The 21,048-nt window shown below is 41.2% G+C and overlaps 2 protein-coding genes across 2 annotated transcripts; both read left to right on the forward strand.

Annotated features, from left to right (window-relative positions):
- Positions 1-1,282: 1,282 nt before the first annotated feature.
- Positions 1,283-12,331, forward strand: vwa7 (von Willebrand factor A domain containing 7). The gene is made up of 16 exons (XM_062386229.1): positions 1,283-1,534; positions 1,972-2,205; positions 2,383-2,479; positions 3,813-3,947; positions 4,019-4,214; positions 4,668-4,837; positions 5,523-5,635; positions 5,746-5,862; positions 6,159-6,389; positions 8,845-8,977; positions 9,305-9,457; positions 9,569-9,661; positions 9,785-10,086; positions 10,965-11,101; positions 11,330-11,489; positions 11,576-12,331. The coding sequence occupies exons 1-16, from the start codon at positions 1,313-1,315 to the stop codon at positions 12,122-12,124; spliced, it is 3,042 nt and encodes a 1,013-aa protein (XP_062242213.1). The 5' UTR covers positions 1,283-1,312; the 3' UTR covers positions 12,125-12,331.
- Positions 12,332-12,991: 660 nt separating this feature from the next.
- LOC133952353 (sodium- and chloride-dependent GABA transporter 2-like) lies at positions 12,992-20,961 on the forward strand. The gene is made up of 14 exons (XM_062386765.1): positions 12,992-13,183; positions 13,264-13,398; positions 14,058-14,198; positions 14,958-15,045; positions 15,181-15,313; positions 15,386-15,520; positions 15,602-15,705; positions 15,891-16,015; positions 18,179-18,291; positions 18,375-18,512; positions 18,733-18,835; positions 18,966-19,066; positions 19,170-19,340; positions 20,061-20,961. Exons 1-14 carry the CDS (start codon positions 13,024-13,026, stop codon positions 20,166-20,168), a joined length of 1,755 nt encoding a protein of 584 aa, XP_062242749.1. The 5' UTR covers positions 12,992-13,023; the 3' UTR covers positions 20,169-20,961.
- Positions 20,962-21,048: the final 87 nt, after the last annotated feature.

Below are 21,048 nucleotides of genomic sequence, written 5' to 3' on the forward strand. Positions count from 1 at the left end.
CTGATAATGTATGCAGCCCTTTTGTGGTAAATCAATGCACCATGCAATAATGGGGGGTAAGGAGGGGCAAGAGGCTGTAAGGGAGCTATGACGGGACGTCTTCTGTCTCACGGTATGCCCCCCTCAATAGGAAACACACCCAAGACCGCGCAGTGTCAACCAGACTCTCATGCTTCTTCCATTCTTAACTTGGATGTTATTCTTCTTACTGAGGAGCCGGCCTGAGATGAGACCCCAAGGACGGAAAAATGTTGAGATAACATCATTTTAATACACAAACTAGAAAGCTGTGATAGCAGACACAGCTCCTTCTGCTCACAGGTTACATGAATCTACATGTGCAGCGTTCCTGTGCACTGTAATGGAGACTTCTCTGCAAAATGCACATCTGAGCAAAGACTAAAGAGAAGGAGTCTGACCAGATGAACTGAGGTGAGAGCGCTTTTAATTTGTGTAGCTTCTTAGATTGTATGTGCAATTTTGTAGAAATGTTTGTAGTTGCATTTTTAATAGAAAACATTATTAAAAAAGTGAAACAATACATGCACACTCTTTATTACATTATTGCAGCATTTTGAAAGAGGATTTTTGGTGCAAAACTAAGCTCTTGTTAATTTACCATTTTACTACCTTAGTAATGATGGACAAACTAAGCAAAAGATGATGCACTGTTGTTTAATGTGAACCACAGCCCCCGAGCTCTAAAGATTTAAGGTGTTAATAACCAAAACTTTGTTTAATAATCTGTGTACAAATATCTAAAACTGTGTCATTCCTGCAGAATGAATGATAAAGTACTTGCACTCTCCCTTTGGGAAAGCACACCAATCAATTGATACGGATTGGCTGACTGGAGGCGAGGAAGGAGCTGTTGTTTAACGGTGCTTTGTTTCGGTGTCTTCAAGCACAGAATGTGGGAACAAAACCAAGGTATTGTATCCGAATAAAGTGGGCAAAGATTAATAGGGGCCTCTGTACAAACATAGTTGACAAAAATGGGAGGAGGTTTTGGGGGGGGGGGGGTTGTTGAGAAGTGGGTGATGACAGAAAAGGACACATGGATGAGCGGAAAAGGCTGTTCAAATCAGCACAAATCTCTTCTGAACAATAGGGGACAGATCACTTCATATTCCACTTAGTAAGAGGAAACTACTTTTCATGTTACAAAATCATGAATAAGTAAAACACTTGACTGGAATTGTTGAGTCAACTCAGCTGAATTTGAAATGTGTGTTTGTGTTGCGACTGACTGCAAAGGCCTTCTATTTCATGCAGGTAGGATCTGACCTTCTCAACCCATCTCCACGGCATAATGTCAATGAGCAGAATCTGGGAAGGAAGTGGGAAGCTAATGTGCTGGTTTGTTTTCGCTTACCTTCTCCTCTTGGCTTTACCATGCATGGGCTTCCTCCCAAACTTCTGGTCCCGAGTGTTAACGCTGTCCTGGGACTCACACACGCACCAATATATCACAGAGCAGGCCATCCTCAATGTCACCCTGGAGACGCTGAAGGGAAACCCTGAAGAGGAACAGGTGAGCTGTGTCAGGATGATTACTGCACATTCAGTTTAGAACACATGATTGAGACGTTCTTTTGGTTTGTAGACTTCATTCAATCATATCAAATATCAGTATTGAGGTCATCACTACCGTGGCCCAGAGAAAACAAGCAATTACACCAAACACATTCAAATGGAGGCAACAGTATTGCAACACAGCCAGGTATTCGTGACGCAGCCAAATACTTGTGACTCACCCACTTTCGCACAAAACATCAAGGTATTTCCAGGGGACACTAAAACGTGTTGAACATTGCTGGGACACTTTAGTCTGAGCTCTCAGGGCCACCTTACAGGACTGAAGTGAGCCAACATCGAGGATTTCATAAGAGCTTTGAGAACTATAAAAGTTCATGTATGCACCCCAACTACATCTCATTCCAAAGATTGTAACAAATGTGTCCCTCACAGACCAGACTAGGCCGTGGCTTCTGGAGAGCTTTGGGCGAGGTGGTGAAGTCCAATGCCGCCATGGACTTCCTGAGCTCCACCAGGTCTGACCCGGTGTACCACTTTGATTCAGAGCGCGTGGACAGCGCCACGCTGATGTTACGGCAGTTCTGGGCTCAGACTCTGCTCTCAGTGAGGGCCAAACAGTACCAAAGTGCCCGTCACAGCTTGGGCCAGCTATTTCACTCCCTGCAGGTACTAAGTAGCTCCGAAATTAGGATAACAAAAGATGTGCAATTGTAATAAACCGCAACTTATATCTATGTGAAATGTTTATTAACAAAGATTGGACATGATCAAGTAAACTATGGAGGATTTTCTTTAGATATGTGCGTGAAAAGCCTTAAGTCTTTTTAACATGTGTTATACCAGGACTTCTACAGCCACAGTAACTGGGTGGAGATGGGCCGACACTCCATATACCTCCACCTGCTGCAGCCAGAGGAGCCAGTCATCCCTTTGGCTAAAGGTAACTCATATCTAGAATAGATTTGTTCCTAATGAGCATTGATTGAGGACGTTGTCTGATCTCATGATAATTATTTGATCTCCAAGCACTAAAGGACACATTTTTACATTTGGGTTGATTTTAAGAATTATATTTAGCTAAGGAAGTTTCATAACTGAGTGAAGTGAGCCAGAAGTATTTCAGCAGCCGCCATACTAAGAGCTGTGATTCTCCTTCACAGCTTTCCATGATCTTAAGACGTTTTCCATTAGGTTCAAGGAATAGTGTTCAGGAGAGGAGATTATTTTAGCTTTCTTATCCCAACCAGGAATTTGTTAAGTAGGCATATCATGATGTCAATCAACTTAGATGAGTGCCTTGAAAACAGTTATGTTTTATTTTTCATCCGGTTGCTTTTTATTAACTTGTAATAAGCCTAAACTGCAACACGGTAAATCGAATATCTTCATTGAAAAAAATTAAAAAGCTAATTTTAATTGCTACTATGGCCCAAATCTGCAGTTTCAGCACAAATTTAAACGATCCGACCAGAATAACATGACTGTTCACAGTTTTATGTATCTCTAAAATCAATAGTCATCACCAGTACTTGCATGTCATCATTTATATATCAAGCCCCTATGGTTTTTAACCACGGCAGGACCCAAATTCAGACAGACAGGCAGGTAGCAGGGATACATGAGTTTAATAAACAATAAATAAGTCGTACAGACTTATTTTGGGGAAAATCCAAACATAAAGAAAGGTAAAAACTAGCAAGAACACTGGGAGAATCATCATGCTGACTGAAGCAAGGACACAGGGGAGATGAACAGAACTGGAGACATCACAAGAAGGAGAACAGATCCAAGAGACTACATATGCAAGAGGACAGGTGCAGACAATCACAAGCACAAGAAAAGTGAACAATGATGAGACACAGGCGGAAAGGAATTGAGGTAAATATCAAAATGAAACAGGAAATCAACAAAAATGAGGGACCACAAGAAAGTAACAACTAAAGGAGAGACACGTAGAAGATTGCGTAGAGGGTTATAGAACAAAACAAAGGAACACCAGGGAGTCAAAAGTACCCAAAGAGTTTCTCAAGATTTCTTAGTAACTCACACAGTCCTAAAGTGGGAGAATCATGAAATGTTTATATCTATATCTTTTCAGATTAACTGCAATGAAATATAGATGTTGCATACTGGATCACATCTTCACTCAGTGAATTTGACATTGACGAAAAGACAATCCATCCATAGGTGGTAGAGGCATGGTGGTGTTAAAGGCATCTAACCCCAACCCTGCAGTGAGGAGTTTGAATTAAACCATACCTTTCGGTCCACAGAGGACTTTCCTACCTGTATGGAGTGCTTCAGTGCCACCTGTCGAAACAACTTAATGCCAAGACTGACTAATGCACAGCAGCACTCCCAGTTGCTCACCACTGGCTACTTCAGCACTTTCCCTCCAAAACCTCAAGGTATGATGGCCCAACTCTGATGTCAAAATCATTTACTGTATCAAGTGTTTTAACGGCTGTTAAATTTCCAGGTAAATGTAGTCATGGAGGAATTCTGGACAGTAGCCGCTATATGGGGGCTAAAGGCGGTATCAACAAAGACAGCACCTCACCTCTCTTCTCCCCTCACTATTACCTCCATGTGGAAGCTGCTGCTTTGGCGACTGAGGCCACCAAGACTGTACTGAGAGACCTCAGAGACAACGTGGGTGACAAAGCCTTCCTTCGGTAAGATTCAGTAACAATAAAAACAATCATCTGAATACTGAAGATTTAATAATTTGTTGGCCCATCCCTTCCTGTATATACCATGTTACGAATTTCAGCTGCTGAGTAGATTCAAGATTCAAGATTGAACACTATGTACTTGTGGTGGTAATTTGCTAATTATAACCCCTCATTTGGAATTAAGCAATTACACTGAATGATTGAATCAAGTTTCAAGGTATTAAATACTGGTCGAGTTGCAGAATTACACAGAGTTTATTGAACACAAACAAAGTTACAGGCTCTACTAGAGAAAGACAAATGTCTCCTATGACGAGCAGGCACAAGGTTTGGAACACAGCTGTCCTCAGTCACACGGCATTGATCTGAGACAACAGTCCTGCACTCTGCTGCACCGGTTCGTAGTACACAAACAATTCCATTTCAGTACTATGTCTTCATATCCCTTGACAGGCTCTTCAGCGTGAAGCAGGCCCCTGCCTTGGTATTTGTTATGGACACCACGGGCAGCATGTTTGAGGAGATCACTGCTGCTCGCCTCCGGGCTCACTCCATCATCCAGAGCAGAGCCAGAAGCCCGGCGCAGACAGGCACCTTCCTACTCGTGCCCTTCCATGACCCAGGTGAAGTATTCTTGAGTCCACAAAACACTTTGAGGGTTTCAGTGGTGAACAGCATTGCAACCATATCCATTACGCTTGAATTAAATGGAGACCAATTTTTCAAAAATAACAAACATAAAATGCCTCCGTACTGCTCTTGCGGTGTCAAACTGTCCATAAGCCCTGACTTTCAAATTTGACCCAAAACAAGATAATTTATAACACGTTTTTATCCTAAATGTACGTTGTGATCCAAGCGGCTCCGGAGGAGGATAACATATATTGGGTAAAATTAAGTTTGTGGGTGAACTATCCCTTTAAGAACTTTCTACCATGCAACTGTTATCCATGACTCACATAATGAGGACATGACAGCCTCTCAAAAGTGAAGCCAAAACATTTCGATCACCCCCTAGTTTTTCTTTACAGTGTAGTTAATAAGTCTCCTTTGTTAATAAGACATGGACCAAACTAAAAGGTCAAAGTGCACATCATATAATTTTTCTGAATTCTTCTGTCATTTGGCAAGAAACATGATCTTATCTTATTTTATCATCTGAATCTTGGCAAAAATAGTCATTGTAAGGCCACTGAATTTTCGCCTTGATCAATTTAATGAACCTTTAATACTTTAAAAGGTTAAATTTGACAATTATAAATTGATTCATTTTTGCTCAAAAACCGATCGACCTAATATTTTCTTCAGCCGTAGGACCGGTGTATGAGACCGATGACCCAAACCAGTTCATGCAGCAAATGGAGAACCTTATGGCGCTGGGAGGAGGAGATGAACCAGAGATGTGTCTCTCTGCTATTCAGGTAACAGTAGAAGCTACTTATTTTGTCCCAGGAGAAGTGATCAGGTATGAGTGATCACATGGATAGGGAGAGAGTTGCCGTAGTAATTTTTAATTTTTCTGTGTTTACAGATGGCACTCACTCACAGTCCACCGCTGTCAGAGATCTTTGTATTCACTGATGCTTCCCCTAAAGACGCCCACTTGTTTGAGGCGGTGAAGGCACTTGCACTTGAGAAACAGAGCAGAGTGGGTTTTAAAGTCAAATATTATTTCCCTAAAATAAAAGCTACTCTATGTTCAGTATTGTACCAATTCAGTTGAAATTATTTAGTTTCTAAGTCTGATGAGTTCAGATGTACATAGGAAGATGTTTTCATGTTTTAGAAAGAGCTCAGGTTGCTTCAAAGTGAAGGAACATGGTTTAATGTAAATTGCATCTACTGTGCATTTACTTGCGATATGAAATTGTGCCACCAATAGGACTGGAAATCAGTTAAGTGGTATTTTTAGCACATTTCTTTTCTGACCGGATATTCCCACAGGTGACATTTCTCTTAACCGAGGATCCCAACCACACACCGGAGGTCAGAGGGAGAAGCAGGAGGAGGAGTGGAAAAAGGAGAAAGAGGAGGATTATGCAACCTTTGTCACCCGATCGTTTCTCTCTCTACTCTTCCCTCTCCTCCGTGTCAGGAGGATTGACCATATTCACCTCCAACTCTGACATCCACAGGGTTTCCGCCATAGTGGAGGATAACACAGCTGCTGACAAGGTAGGGGAGAGCGGGGTAATGTGGGACATTTTTTACATTTGCTCCCCTCTAGGCGAGCTAAAATGATATAAATCCTGACAGCTAGATTGACAACCACTAATATCGGAATAGTAACAGAATCATGAGGATTGGTCAATTAAGCACATTTATGATTATTCTGATTCATGTGATCGCTTGCACACCCTAGCTTACCTGCACATTGTTTCTCTGTCCAATTGGCAGGGACAGGGATATTGTTTTTCTCTGCGTATTCAAATGCCAGTTCACTGCACTTAACTGGAGCAAGGCCATGGAACTGGTCAGCTAGTTGTTTCAAGTGTTTGGCAAGCTCCTCCTCAATCTCATCTATGAATATTCTCTTTACCTCAGCTACTGCACCCCAGGATACTGATTTTACTTTGCCTTTCTCTTTTTTCTTTATGAATCTTTTGAGGGTTGTCTTATCAATATTTCTATCCCTTCCAGCTTTTCTTAAGGACTTCTTTCCTTGCATGACCTCAGCGGCTACAATCTCCAATACTGCAAGGGGTGTTTGGCCCCAGGTTGTCTTCCTGGTGTATAGTTTCTTGGCATGATGGCTTTTCTACAATGTTTATGACATTAAAAGTAAAACATATATATTGTAATATAACACTAAAATATGTTTAAGACTAAACTTAACTTGTGCTTCATGCTGGCACAGTGAGACACTGTCTCACTTTACCACAAAGCATTTGGCCCACTTTACCCCACAGCCACCGTTATAGAAAAACAACATCTCTTAGCAATTCAGGCTAATCTTCAGCTAGCATCAATCACATGGTTGTATATGTTGAAAGTTCACCAACTTCCAACATATATTGGAATTCTTAAAAAGAGTCTACTAAATAAGACATATATATGTATGATATAAGTTTTTGTACCTGATTCAATTTGTTTTGACACAACAGTTGATTAAGTTCAAAGCAAGAAAATTTACTTTTACATGCAAAAGAACTATTTTTTTGAGAAAAAACATACTTTCCACAGCACCAGCACCAACTTCTCCTTCATGGCAAGGGAAGAATGGGAGGGGCTTGAAAACATCAAGTGACCACAAATATGTTCCGTTGCCTAGATACAGGGGGTGTCTCACATTACCCGATATTGCCCCGCTCTCCCCTACAGCAGGAAGATCTTTGAATAAGGGTCAACATTAGATGTACTAAATCAAACAAGTTATGCAAATAAAATGGTCACATGGTAAGATTAAAGTATGAAAACTAAACACTTCTGACTTAGGGTGTTGTTATCCTTGTCAACACAAACAACACCTTTCACATCCTGATTGTGATCAGTTTTTATTATAGAAATCGTGACTATAGACACGTTAAATTAAGTCTTTAAAGGGCCCATATTGTGTAAAATAAATTTTCTGGGCTTTTACTATACATTATTCCTTGAAGTGGGTTAGTAGGGATCCTCAAAGTATGAAAACAGTCACCCCACGGACTTTTAGAACCAGTCCATTCTAAGAAATATGTTATGGAGACGTCTAGTTTCTTACCTCCTCCCCCGTATGAGTCATATGGGATCATTCGTCTTTACGCCCACCCAGCCAGTTCCAGTCCAGCCTCTGGAGCCACCACCCCAGCTCCCCTTCACCTCCACCACCACACCTCCACACCAAACGCGACATCAAGCAGACTTGTTTCTGAGCTAGGAGCTTGTTAGCTAAAGTCTAGGTTACTCCGTATTGAAACCCCATACTGTAACTCGGGACGTTACTCCTTCATTGGCCGACTGTCCTGCTAAAACTTGAACAAACATGAGGACGATGTAACTTCACGTTCAGAAATATCCTGTTGTAACCGACTCTAAATATGTAGCTGGCCTTTCCTTAGTTGCAAACATAACAACGTGACTTTCAGCTGTGTTAACCAGAAAGAGTCAATGAGCCAGAATAAGATCAGTGATAGGCCTAGTCGCATGTCCATCAAAGTGCAGTCAGCCAATCAGAGGTGGGGTTCAAGCGGCAGGCGAAAACAGCCTGTTCCGTCGGCAGCTCCAGAGAGAGTTTTTTTTACTTTAAACCCCTGATATATCATTTTAGGGGTACCAATACCTCAGATTAAATCCCAGAAAGGTGTAAAATATGGTAAATGGTAAATGGATATGTATTTATATAGCGCTTTTCTAGTCTCGATGACCACTCAAAGCGCTTTTACATTACAGTTTCACATTCACCCTAACATTCATACAGTGCATCTACTTGCAGCACTTTTGTTATACTATGGGGGCCATTCAGGGTTCAGCATCTTGCCCAAGGACACTTCGGCATGCAGATGGTTCAGACTGGGGATCGAACCGTCGACCTTCAGGTTGGAGGACGACCACTCTACCCCTCAGCCACAGCCGCCCAATATGGGCCCTTTAAGGTGGAAACAAGTTTTTCTCATTCAGATTTATACAGCTAATCTGCATCCTTCCTCCTCAGGTGACCCTGCTCCATGTGGAGAGTGACCAGGAGCTGATGTCCGCTCATTCCTTCAGAGTTGATAGTTCATTGAAGAATGTTACCATACATGTCATTGGCGTCCTATTTGAATGTATCCTAACCAATCCTTCAGGTAAATGTTACACAGTTATAGTCTGCAAAATCTAGACGCAATATATATAGATACTATTGTTCAATGTCTGTCCATCCCATTCTTATGAACATGATATCTCAAGAACTACTTAATGAAATGTCCTCAAATGTGGTAGAAATATTCACTTAGATGCACTGATCAACTGAGCAGATTTGGGCAGTCAAAGGTTAAGGTCACAGTGACCTCAAATTAAGTTATATAGACTGAAACTGCACTTTGTACTTGCTTAGAATAAATATTTTACAACCCAGACCTGGCATCTGACAATGAAAAAATGCTGTTGTTCATGTTTTAACTCCTTGTCAGGCCAAAGCCAGTCTCTGTTGAGTGAAAAAGGTTCCCTGGCAGACTTGGAGCACTTTCAGGGTCTGTACCGCATCAGCCTACTTTTTCCTATACAACAAGGCCAGTGGAAAGTTCACGCCAAGAGTGACGGACACCTCACATTCAACGTGATAGGTACAGAAAAAACATCTTAGACATTGATGAAATCCATTAATAGATTACTTCCAGTACGTTAGATACTATATAACTGAATGTAAGATTTTTGCTTTTGATCTGCACCTCCAGGTGACAGCCGTGTAGATTTCCTGTATTACTTTGCCACTGTAACCAATGAGACACACCCAGGTCTGGCCAGAGTGGAGGGTAGTCCCGTAGCAGGTAATTGTAATTGTGATGATAGTTTTCTCAAATAATAAGTGACGTATGAGTCACAGCGCACAGTAATAACCATGCCCTGGAATGTGGCTTTCCTTTAACAAACCTGCTTTGTACTTTTCCCAGGTTTCCCTGCCTTTCTGGTGCTGGCTGTTACAGGCCTGGCTCCAGAAGAGGAAGCATCTTTCAGTCACGTGACACTGTTGGGAGCCCAAGGGGACACCCTGCATCAGATGAAGCTGAACTCCTCCTCTTCCTCCTCTTCCTCCTCTCTCTCATCATCCTTCTCTGTGGACGAGATGGTGGGATATGTGGAGGCTGTTCCCAGAGTTCCCTTCTGTGTTCGACTCACAGGCCGAGACAGAAGAGGTGACAAGCTGGAGAGGGTTTCCACTGAGATGGTGCAGCCCAGTCATGTTCAGATACAGGTACTCAACAGAGGTGCTAAAGCATTGTGATGTTAGACATAATTTAAGTATCTAATAAAAATTGTAACAAGGAGCTCAGTACACTTACTCGGTTTAAAAAAAGCTAGTGCAGAGCCTGTTCTAACGCTGCATGTATGGTATGGCCTGTTCTCTTGTTCTGTGTTCATGCTCTGGAGCTACTTTCGAATTTGTCCTTGTCATTAAGTCCTCCTCAAACATTAATTTTTTTTGTTTGAGTGCTGGACAATGTGTACAGGGCTTTTTATAAACAGTCTGGTGCACAGTGAAATTAGCCAATCTACCTGGTTTATCTGCAGTGAAGATTTTATATCCAATGTTTTTCATAAAATGAATCTATATTTGCTTAGTTACTGTTCACATGTGTGGTTTATATGTAAGGAATGATTTAATGTGTGGACTTCACACCTCACACATACGATGTCAGTGGAGTCTGGAGTGTTGTGCTTTTACTTTTGTAAAAACTGAAGTTGCTTAACAGGAAGTGAATCTCTGAATGAGGTTGTCATAACAGACAACTCCTGTGAATGTCTGTGTCAGCCTGATATGGTAAAAAACATGATCTATCCATCCAGATATATTATTTGTCAAAGGCTGCCAGTCGCTGACCACTCCTACCTGAGAAAGTAGAAGAAGACAAGTTCCATTTGGTCTTCAGACTGAAGCCACACTGCCCCCCCCTGTACTGCTACAGAGCGCTGGTCATTAACAATACACATGCAAAGTGTGAAGCCGACAAGATGAATGGTTGCACTCCACATATGCAGGTTCCCTTCAATCTATTGAGTGTTTAACGGTCCTTTAGATAATTTTTCTGTAACCTTCCCTTAACTTACTTTCCATTCAACTTTGTACCTCAGGTTTTGTCTGTCCCTCGCCTGGTACCTGGCCACAGCACAATGGTGAACTTTCAAATCCTAAACCGCGGCCCGTCCCGACTCCTCAGTCTGAGCATGGATGACGACTGTGGATATCTTCATAAGAGAGGACCTCACAGGTAGGGCAAAAATAAAACAGCCAGCCGGGTCCCTCTGAGAATTGCCTTTGAGGGTTGCCTTTACGTTAAGTAGGAAAGTAAAATAGTTTTCATTAAATCTAATATGGTTTGCTTTATTAGAATCATTAATACCACCATAATCATATGTGTACGGATTAAAGGAAATTAAGCTTATCCTAAATAAGGAATTCTTTCTAATATAATTACTTTTAAGTTTTTGTTTTCCAGGTTCCATGTTGCGGAACAAGGGTCTTTCCACGATCAGGTGAACCTCCACACTCCTGCCACAGCTCAGGCAGGAGCCACTGTCACACTCACCCTCACTGTGCGGGCTTTCGACTCTGAAGACTCAAATTACGCTGTCACTTACTTGACTGTTGTTCCCCCGGTGAGCATTAATTGAAAAACTAAGACAATATTGTCCACTTTCGTGATCTCCCTGATCATCACTCTAACACTCTGTTTCTCCTGTAGGATCCTGACACGTTCCCACCATCCTGCTCCACGGTAGGAGGGCAGTCCAGCTGTCCTTCCATTTGCAATGAGTCCAGCTGGAGTGTATCTCTGGTTGTTTCAGACAGAGGGCGCTCTGGCCTTGCTGCCCTCCAACTACAGAGGGGTGAAGGCATTCTGACTTTATTCCTTAGCCCGCCAACCACCGAGGACAGTATGGGAGATACCCAGCTTGACCCTGATCAGCAGCAGTCACTCAGAGATCAGATAACCAGTGGAGACCACCACTACAAAGCCAGATTGGAGAAGGGAGACTCCCCTTTGAATTTGTCTGAATGGGTCCAGGGTTCCTCTCAGCCACTGTGGGCGAGGTACACGTCCAGCTGCTGCTCTGCTCAGGGAGAGCTGCTGGTGTGGGATTCTGCCGGAAACATGAAGCGTTGCAACCTAACGCCTGATCAACAGAGGCAGCAGAGAGACAGGAGCACAGAAACCAGTGGAACTGGGCGGATAAATCCGCCAGACGTCTTTTACTTGCTCTGCATCCTGCTTTGGTCTCCTTCGCTTTAGCTCCAAGTGATTTAAACTGCTTTGCAGGTCAAACTCATCTTTGTGTTGATCACTGTATACCATTATTCCAGATCAGGAGTTAACAAAAGAATTTACAAAGCTTGTCCATTTCTGGAGGATGAAATTTGAAAAACATAAAGTTCACTCAATGCAAAAAAACATGTCTTTCATGCTTGTTGAATGTAAGAGTTGTAGTGTAATTCTTAAAAAGAGTCTACTAAATAAAACAAATTAATAATTACAATATCACTGTCAATAGCATAACTTTTGCTATTGTAACTTCTATACTCTACCAGTTTATAAGATCTGATATCACACAGAATATACTGCCATACAGTGATTGATTTGGACACCACTTCTTCGTCCAGGAAATAATGGGGATGTATGAATATACAGAGGTGTCACATTTTGGAGGGTTGTTCTGGATCGAAATACAGATACTAAGAGCTGCAGAGGCGGTTAAGAGACTTTAAACAATAAACCCAGAGGTGAAGCTGGATTGCGAGTCCATCAACACAGAAAAAAACTGGTGACTGGAGCCAAGGTCAAATACACAGAAACTGACCTGAACAGATCCTGAAATAAGCAGGCGAACTGACACAGAAGTGTGTGCAGATTGGTGCAGATCCAAATAAAAATCTGGTGAATTAAAATGTGGGGACTGTTGGGCCTTGGCATTGGTAGATTGTGAACTCTGGAACTACTGGAATCACTCTAGTTTAGAGATTGAAATTTATGCTCTACAGGAGATAATTTACATATCCACTGAGAACTGATTAACTGGTCAGAAAGTTGCTGATTACTTGACAGAATTAGAAGTGAATATAAAGGTGGAGACAACCTGGACGACAAAGTACCAGGGTTACAAAGACGACTGGGTCCAGACGGAGGCTTTTGGTATGATGAACACAAAATTTAAGACACAAAACAAGAAGGAGGATGTGGAGGAAAGAGGACACTGGGGCAGTAAGGTGGAGTTTCTACTGGCCGTGGCGGGAAATGTTGTCGGCCTGGGCAACGTATGGAGGTTTCCTTACCTCTGCTACAAAAACGGAGGCGGTAAACAAATATGATGCTCCCTTCATAAATTATTACTCAAATAATTGTATGGTAGCAATGTTGTTTTTTGGGGAATTTAGGTGCATTCCTGGTGCCGTATGTGGTATTCGTGGTGACATGTGGTGTACCACTGTTCCTGCTGGAAACCACCATAGGCCAGTACACCCAGGAGGGCAGCGTGACCTGCTGGAGGAAACTTTGCCCACTGGCAGAAGGTATACATTGTGTCAGCGCCAGACGGAAAAAAAAAGGTTCACTGGAGACGATTTTGAAATGATGATTGATGCAGGACTGGCTGTTAGTTTAATGTTTGACCAAACCTTAACCAACAGTGGTAAAACGTCTTCCTTCAGTTAAGACGGTTCAATGTTTCATGTTTCACAAAGGGAGAATATGCGAGGCAGTAACCCACTCTGAAATTACATGGAGCCAAACAAACTCATATAAAACATGGAAGGGCACTGACTAATCATTTATAACATGGACTCTGTGACCAGGCAAAACAACTTTTGTATGTAATGGAAGTGAGATTTTTTTTGAAAAAATAATTTTAAGGAGCGCACTACTGATTGAACACATCAAAGTCCACTTAAAGGTGGAGAGTTTATTGCATATGTGGAAAATAAGGACTATATAGCCTTAGATAAAGTTGGTAATGAAACTTTAAATGCTATATATACATTCCATTAGGTTACAACTTGAGTAAAACCTGTTTTTATTTGGATTGGTATTATTTTTATATTTAGATAACTTTCAGGGTTTCAGAGTGAGTGAGCAGTTTTAATGGTAGGTTTTGTTTGCAAAAAGAGTTTAGGGTACAAGATAAATGGAGGAAGTCAGGTTTTTGTAATGTAGGTAATGTCTTTTCATGCAGGTATCGGCTATGGTGGACTGCTGATTCTCCTCTACAGCTGTATGACCTACATCATCATTCTTGCCTGGGCTTTGCTCTACCTGGTGTTCTCCTTCAGCTCCCAGCTGCCCTGGTCCAGCTGCAGCAATGACTGGAACACAGGTACAAAGGTTAACTTGTGTCAAAGAGTGTACAATAATATATGCATGATTTACTGATGTTATTATTTAAGACAAATGACTGGATCATTGCCGTGAACAGTGGCTGTTATTGCTAACTACAGACCATTTTCATTGCATACATTTTGAAAAAGCACAGGTCTAAAAATGAACTTACCAGCACAACAACCAGGAGCCATAAACTGAAGCAGTGAAATGGAAAACATCCATGGATTGCTTGAATTTGGGCAGAAATATTCACTTTGACTCATGGGTTAACATTAAACGTTGTGGGTCAAAGGTCACAGTGACCTCATTAATCATGATTTTGGCCTCTTGAACAATTCTCAAATTTCCCTTTAAGGATCTTCTTCAAGCTTTGAATAGCTGTCTCTCAGAAATTGTGATTATATTTCAAGGGTCAAAGTGTGACCCTAATGAATCTATAAGAAAAATGTATGCAGATGGAAACTGCACTGAATGGCAGGTGCACAAAACTGCAGCGCGTCAATTCTGGTTATTTTATCAGGTGCTTTCCTAACTCACATTTATCAATAATGATTTTTTCTCTTTCCCAGATATACGGTATGAAAACAATAGCAATGATTTGAGTGTTGTTTTAAAAACACACGATGCATCAAGAAACATTTCCTGCATCTCAAACCGCTGTGGAAATGAAAGAAAGTTGCATAAAGGTTCACAAAACTGTGAAAAAAACGTTAAACTTTATAAAAAAAATGTTTCCCTTTCATCTCTTTTTTAGATGACTGTGTGGACTTCTCAACAAGAAATAACACCATTCAATGGACCAATCAGACAAACTCATCCTCTGCTGCCACAGAATTCTGGGAGTATGACTGTCATTAACAAACTCAGCCTTCATGCTATTCCTCATCTTCCAAATAACCATTATGATGGTGTCTTATGCAAGACAAAATAATAATGAATAAAAAATGTTGTAACTTGTTGATCATTTGTCTTTCTAGACGACGAGTGCTGGCTATTTCAGGGGGGATTGAGGAGATAGGCAGCATCAGGTGGGAGGTGCTGTTGTGTCTTATTGCCGTGTGGGTCACCTGCTACTTTTGTATCTGGAAAGGAGTCCGATCTACAGGCAAGGTATTTATGTCAGCTCCAGACTCTGCCACATTAAAAGCTTACAATACATGTTTATAAATGTCTTTTCCCCAGGTGGTGTATTTCACTGCTACCTTTCCTTATGTGATGTTATTCATTCTTCTGATCCGTGGACTCTCTCTTCCTGGTGCTTTACAAGGAGTGTTGTTTTATCTGCTGCCTGAACCCTCACGACTCACAGACCCTCAGGTGGGCGATATATAGGTAGGAAAATTGTCATCGGAGTAAGTTGACAAATCCTCAAAGCTCAGCACTGCTCTGTTGAACCAGGTGTGGATGGAGGCTGGGGCTCAGATATTCTTCTCGTACAGTGTGGGTGTGGGCTCTTTAACTGTGCTCGGCAGCTACAACACCTACAACAACAACTGCTATAAGTAAGTGTTTGTCACTGTGTCTCTGGTTGTGACTCTCCAGCAAGGTTTGGCCTTTTAATTACCCAAACATAGTTTAAGAAATGATTTATAGTTCTTTCATTTTTCGACCTGATCAATAGATAAGCAACAGTGTATTAAAACGATCAACAATGACTATACGCTCATGGATCATAATCTTTTTGCAGAGACTGTCTGTGGCTGTGTTTGCTGAACAGTGCTACCAGTGTGGTAGCTGGGTTCGCAGTCTTCTCTGTGCTTGGGTTCATGGCTCATGAGCAAGGCATACCCATTTCAGAAGTGGCAGAGTCAGGTAAAGCCATCCACCAGGAGCATTCAGACAGATAAACCCTTTTCATTAGAATAACTGAACTCTGGCAACTTGTCACAACTTTGACTCTGCAGGGGAGGCCTCTACTCATTTTAAATTGGAGTGTCATCTTGTTACTCTTACTTTAAACTTTAACTTCAATTACTGAAGACTGTTTTTTTTTTTTAAACTGACTTCACCTTCTTCATTTCCTGACACTATTAAGCTCAAACACGAACGCTGCCATCCTGTGCATTTGGAGTAAGAGTCTTGGCAGTAGCGACGTGGGGATAGCCAATCACAAGCTGTCAATCATGACATTTCACCTTGTTTCGAAATCATCAAAAGCAAACTTATAGGACAAATAACGCTAGACAAACATCTGTGTGATAAGAACTTCCTAAAATCAGAGAAACTGTCTTTGGGGGGAAAATATTTGACGTTTCCTTTAATGTCTAGTCTAGACATCTACCCATCCATTAACACAGAGGAGGCAGCCTGCCACCGGCAGGTTATGGAGATGCTTTGGCTTAAGTTTTGAGGAGCAGTGCTATTGTTAGTCATCATATAGAGTCAAAGTCAAAACCTCAGAATTAGAACACAATCGTCCTCCTCATTTTACACATGAAACAAAAACTTGGCATTGACTGTGCAACGCATCAATTTTAAAGCACTTCCCTGCACTGTTGACATCATTTACCACAAAGGGAGATAAGTGAAACGCTTTGTGTGCAGACAGGAACAGAGGATTACATTCATCAGCGATAGAAAGAAAAGGTCGAGCCTCTGCAGACATTAAACACAAAAGCTTGTGTCTAAGGATATAATACAATGGATAGTAAAACAATAAGTATGGTTGACGTAGAGCTCTGGATTCACTTAATCAAACTGTGCGTTCTAACAATTATGTTCAAAACTATTTCTATTACATGTATAGTTAGTAGTTACTGAACAGATTGAAAATCTACATAAACACTTTGCTGCCATCTTGAGGACATGATAAGCAGAGCAACAGTCATTTGGGCCCATACCAGTTTAGCAGCATCGTGCACCTGACGGCACACCCGCGCATCACATCTGACTGCTCTTATTCGTTGTCAGGTCTTACTCATGCTCGTGTTGCCTCTCTCTCTCATCTACCCATATATAAAACACGATCAGTAGGCAGACTCAACATCAGCCACAGCAGAGGTTCACAAACTTTTCAGCCCATGCACCCCAAAATAACTGTGCCACAGACTTGTGACCCCCGTCATCCCAAAGGATTTTGATTTCAGAAAAGAATCCCCCATACATTCACACGTGGCAGTGTTTCCTGTGGTGCTGTAAACTTAGAACTCAGAGAGTAGTGTAATTGAGTTTTTACAACTATTACCAATTGTTTTTTTAAATTGTATCTCATCTCTGAAAACCATACATCCTTCTGTGCATCATTCAGGCTTACCGTGCCTGTTTTAATCCTGCCTACATGGAATGGGCTGTTTGCTTTACCTCTGTTAATACTCCAGAATTACTTCAGTTATTCCTTGTCATTACTGATCCTCTTCAAACTCTTCTGAAATATACAGTAAAAAAAAAAAAAATGCGTGCAGAGCTTTTTTAGAAACATTCTATGGTTTGTGGGTCAAGTTGTCAAGTTTGTGGGTCAAGTTGCTTTTATCCTACCTGGTTTATCGGCAATAAAGCGATTTTACAACGCTTTTCTTGAAATATTTTTTTTTTTTCATTACCATTCACTGTTGTGGTCTTTATATAAGTTTGAATGATTGACACAACGGCTTTTTGACCCACTTTCCGACTGCTGCTGTTAGTTTATCTGAGGACGAAGCAGAAGAGTCACTCAACCCACAGACTGAAGGCACAATGCCCCACCTCAACTGACTGCTACAGAGCACTGGACGCCTGTTTATACAATTTTCATTCATATTAAACGTATTGTGAGTTAAAAATTACACCAAATTTGACACTGCACTTCTCTGAGCCCTTAACAGTGCACATGTCAAATGTGAAGCCGATAAGATGACATGTGCATTCTAGAGACAGACACACAGACAGAACTTTGTGGAATTAGATAAATCTCAAAACCCATTTGATATTTCTAGTAAATTACACAGAGGCAGACAGTAGGAGACCAGTCTATGATCCATTCTGCTGTCGTCTCTCCAGGTCCAGGACTGGCTTTCATTGCTTACCCTCAGGCTGTGGCCATGATGCCTCTGCCTCAGCTGTGGTCCATCTGTTTCTTTATTATGCTCCTTCTCTTGGGTCTGGACACACAAGTAAGACACACGCATGGACTCTAAATGAGGGGCAATTCCATTTGGACATGTGCTCATTTCTGTCTTGTTTGATGTCTTTACAGTTTGTTGCAATGGAGGTAGTGATGACGTCCATCATAGACATGTTTCCTGCTGTAATGCGCAGAGCAGGCCGACGGGAACGTTTCCTCCTTCTCTTCTGCCTCACGTGCTTCTTTTGTCAGCTCATCATGATCACTGAGGTAAGTACGTGTATCCACACTTATTACTCTAATATGACAGTGTGCTGCTGTCAAAATACACCAATTTATATGTCATGGATTTGTTTAATTATTCTATCGTCAGATTATGCTTTCTGTAATTGTAATTGATGAATTATAATTTTAAAAACTTTCTCGAACGGGCTGTCATACATGTGATGCTGACAGTAAATATAAAGTAAAATAACTGTCTCTGCTTCAGGGAGGGATGTATGTGTTCCAAATGTTTGACTACTACGCTTGTAACGGAGCCTGCATCCTCTTTCTCTGTGTGTTTGAAACCCTGGCACTGGGATGGGTATTTGGTAAGTGTGGTATCTTAATAATATATCCCATAATATCTATCGTGTCTTGAGTAAAGTTCTGGAGTCATTTGCACACATTTGTTTCATCTGATTTTTTTGTAACATTAATCCCACCTTATCTCCCATTAAGGGGTCGAGCGGTTGTATGACATCATAGAGGATATGACGGCTGTGCGTGCCAATACATTCTTTAAAATCTGTTGGCTCTATCTCACACCGCTGGTCTCACTGGTGAGTCAGGCCCTCACTGTTGGGACACAAAACGATTATGAATATCCATACAGCCCCATTTTTAGTGCTAGATTGGTTACTTTCTTTCATTTTGCTTCCTCAGGTCTCTTTTATAAGTTCTTTGGTGGTGTACCAGCCTCTGACCTTCAATCGCTGGTATGTGTACCCATTCTGGGCATATGTGGTGGGCTGGGTACTGGCCCTGTCCTCCATTGTACTTGTGCCAGGTTGGGCATTATATAAACTGGGAACTGGGACTGGAACCCTCACTCAGGTATCGACAATGATGAAATCGATTAATGTGAAAACTGTCCTACTGTTACATGATACATTCTTAAAGTTTGCTCAGGAATATATTTTAAGCAACAGAAAGGTTTCTTAACAATGTGATTAGTTTAGCACGATCAATAAATATACAGTAACTGACTTGATGACTGCAGGCATGAGTCCTTTCTGCTTCTATATGAAACAGAAACCAACATCCAGTTCATGTTCTTCATGATCCCTGGCTGACCTCTTAAAACTCTGAGGCAAAACATTACCAACACATAAAACACATAAAATGCTGTGACAAAAAGCTGAAGTCTGATGAATGCTTGGAGTAAGTACACTCAACAAGCATGAGTAAGCTTGGCACAATGACGCTCAAGCTTCCAATGTAGTGTCAAGAGTCTTAGATCCACATCAAAATACTAAATAAGCTGTACATTTTAGAATAAGTAGTTATTATTATTAATGTGTCGGCAGGAAGATCTTTAAAAGTTTGACATGCCTAAATTTGAAGTACAAATATTACATAGTACAAACTACATTTTCTATAGTATTGCAGTATTCTTGATTGTAATTACTGTGTATGACAATGCATCAACACCAACTGAGTATCCAACTTACTCACAACTTGTTTAGATTTACATAAGCAAGTTGTCTGTAAACTAATGACAGTACTGTTGCATCCCTGTGCTAAATAATTGTCGACTTTTTATCTATTTCATAGCGTTGCTTTCGGCTGTGCCGACCTGACCCTGACTTCTCGCTGACCAAAGGCAGAGAGCATGAGCTGCAGCACATTGGAGGGGAAGAAGTGCAGAATTCAGCTGGCTGATGTGAAAGATTCACCTGATCCTCAGCTGTTTGGCATCTGCATCTATAGGCCCTACATGTAAGAGCTGGTACCGAGCGGCCTGGTTGCTGCCTGCAATATGTTTTTCTCTGCTTAAGAGGTTTTTGTGTGTGCATGTCTGTTAGCAGACGAAAGAACTACTGAATAGATATTTGGGAAACTTGGTGGAAAGGTGGGGTACGGGGTATTTTATAGCAAAGGGGTGGATTTGCTTTATCCCTTTCTTTAACATTGTGAGAGAGGATGTTATTTAGATTTTTTTGAGTTTGACTCAGGCATGGGTATAACTAATATTTAGAGAGGGGAGATTTGTAGTTGTTCCAGATATGGGAAAGTCTTTCAGTATCAAATAGTGCTAGGTGTGTAATGCATCTACGTATGTGTAGTTAATGAAGACATAATATTTCTATGTAGATGGTATATCCATCTGATCTCAATAAATGTATATGCAATATGGTGGTAAAGTGGCCAATCGGAGGTATGCTCTATCCAAATGCCCTTCTATCTTTTTCCAGACAAGAATGTAAAAAGCTAATTTCAGTCTCAAATGCTGAAGGACAATCAGATAGTGCATACCTCCACCAAGGCCAACACTCCATTTCACTATATTAAAGAAAGTGAAAAAACTCTCGGATCTGCAGATTATTCTGGATCTGCTCCTAAATTGAACAGGTTCTTCGTTGGGTCAGGCCTCACCCCTCCACAAAATTGTATGGAAACGGCTTTGGTCGTTTGTGCGTAATCATGGCAGAGAAAATAAACGCAGGTGAAAAAATAACCTTGTATGGAATGAAATCATCTGTCACACCCTCTGATACATGTTTTGATCAATATAGATATAAAAAGCTGCATTGATAAATAC

The sequence above is a fragment of the Platichthys flesus genome, chromosome 4 (genome assembly GCF_949316205.1).
Source record: "Platichthys flesus chromosome 4, fPlaFle2.1, whole genome shotgun sequence".
NCBI classification, from domain to species: domain Eukaryota; kingdom Metazoa; phylum Chordata; class Actinopteri; order Pleuronectiformes; family Pleuronectidae; genus Platichthys; species Platichthys flesus.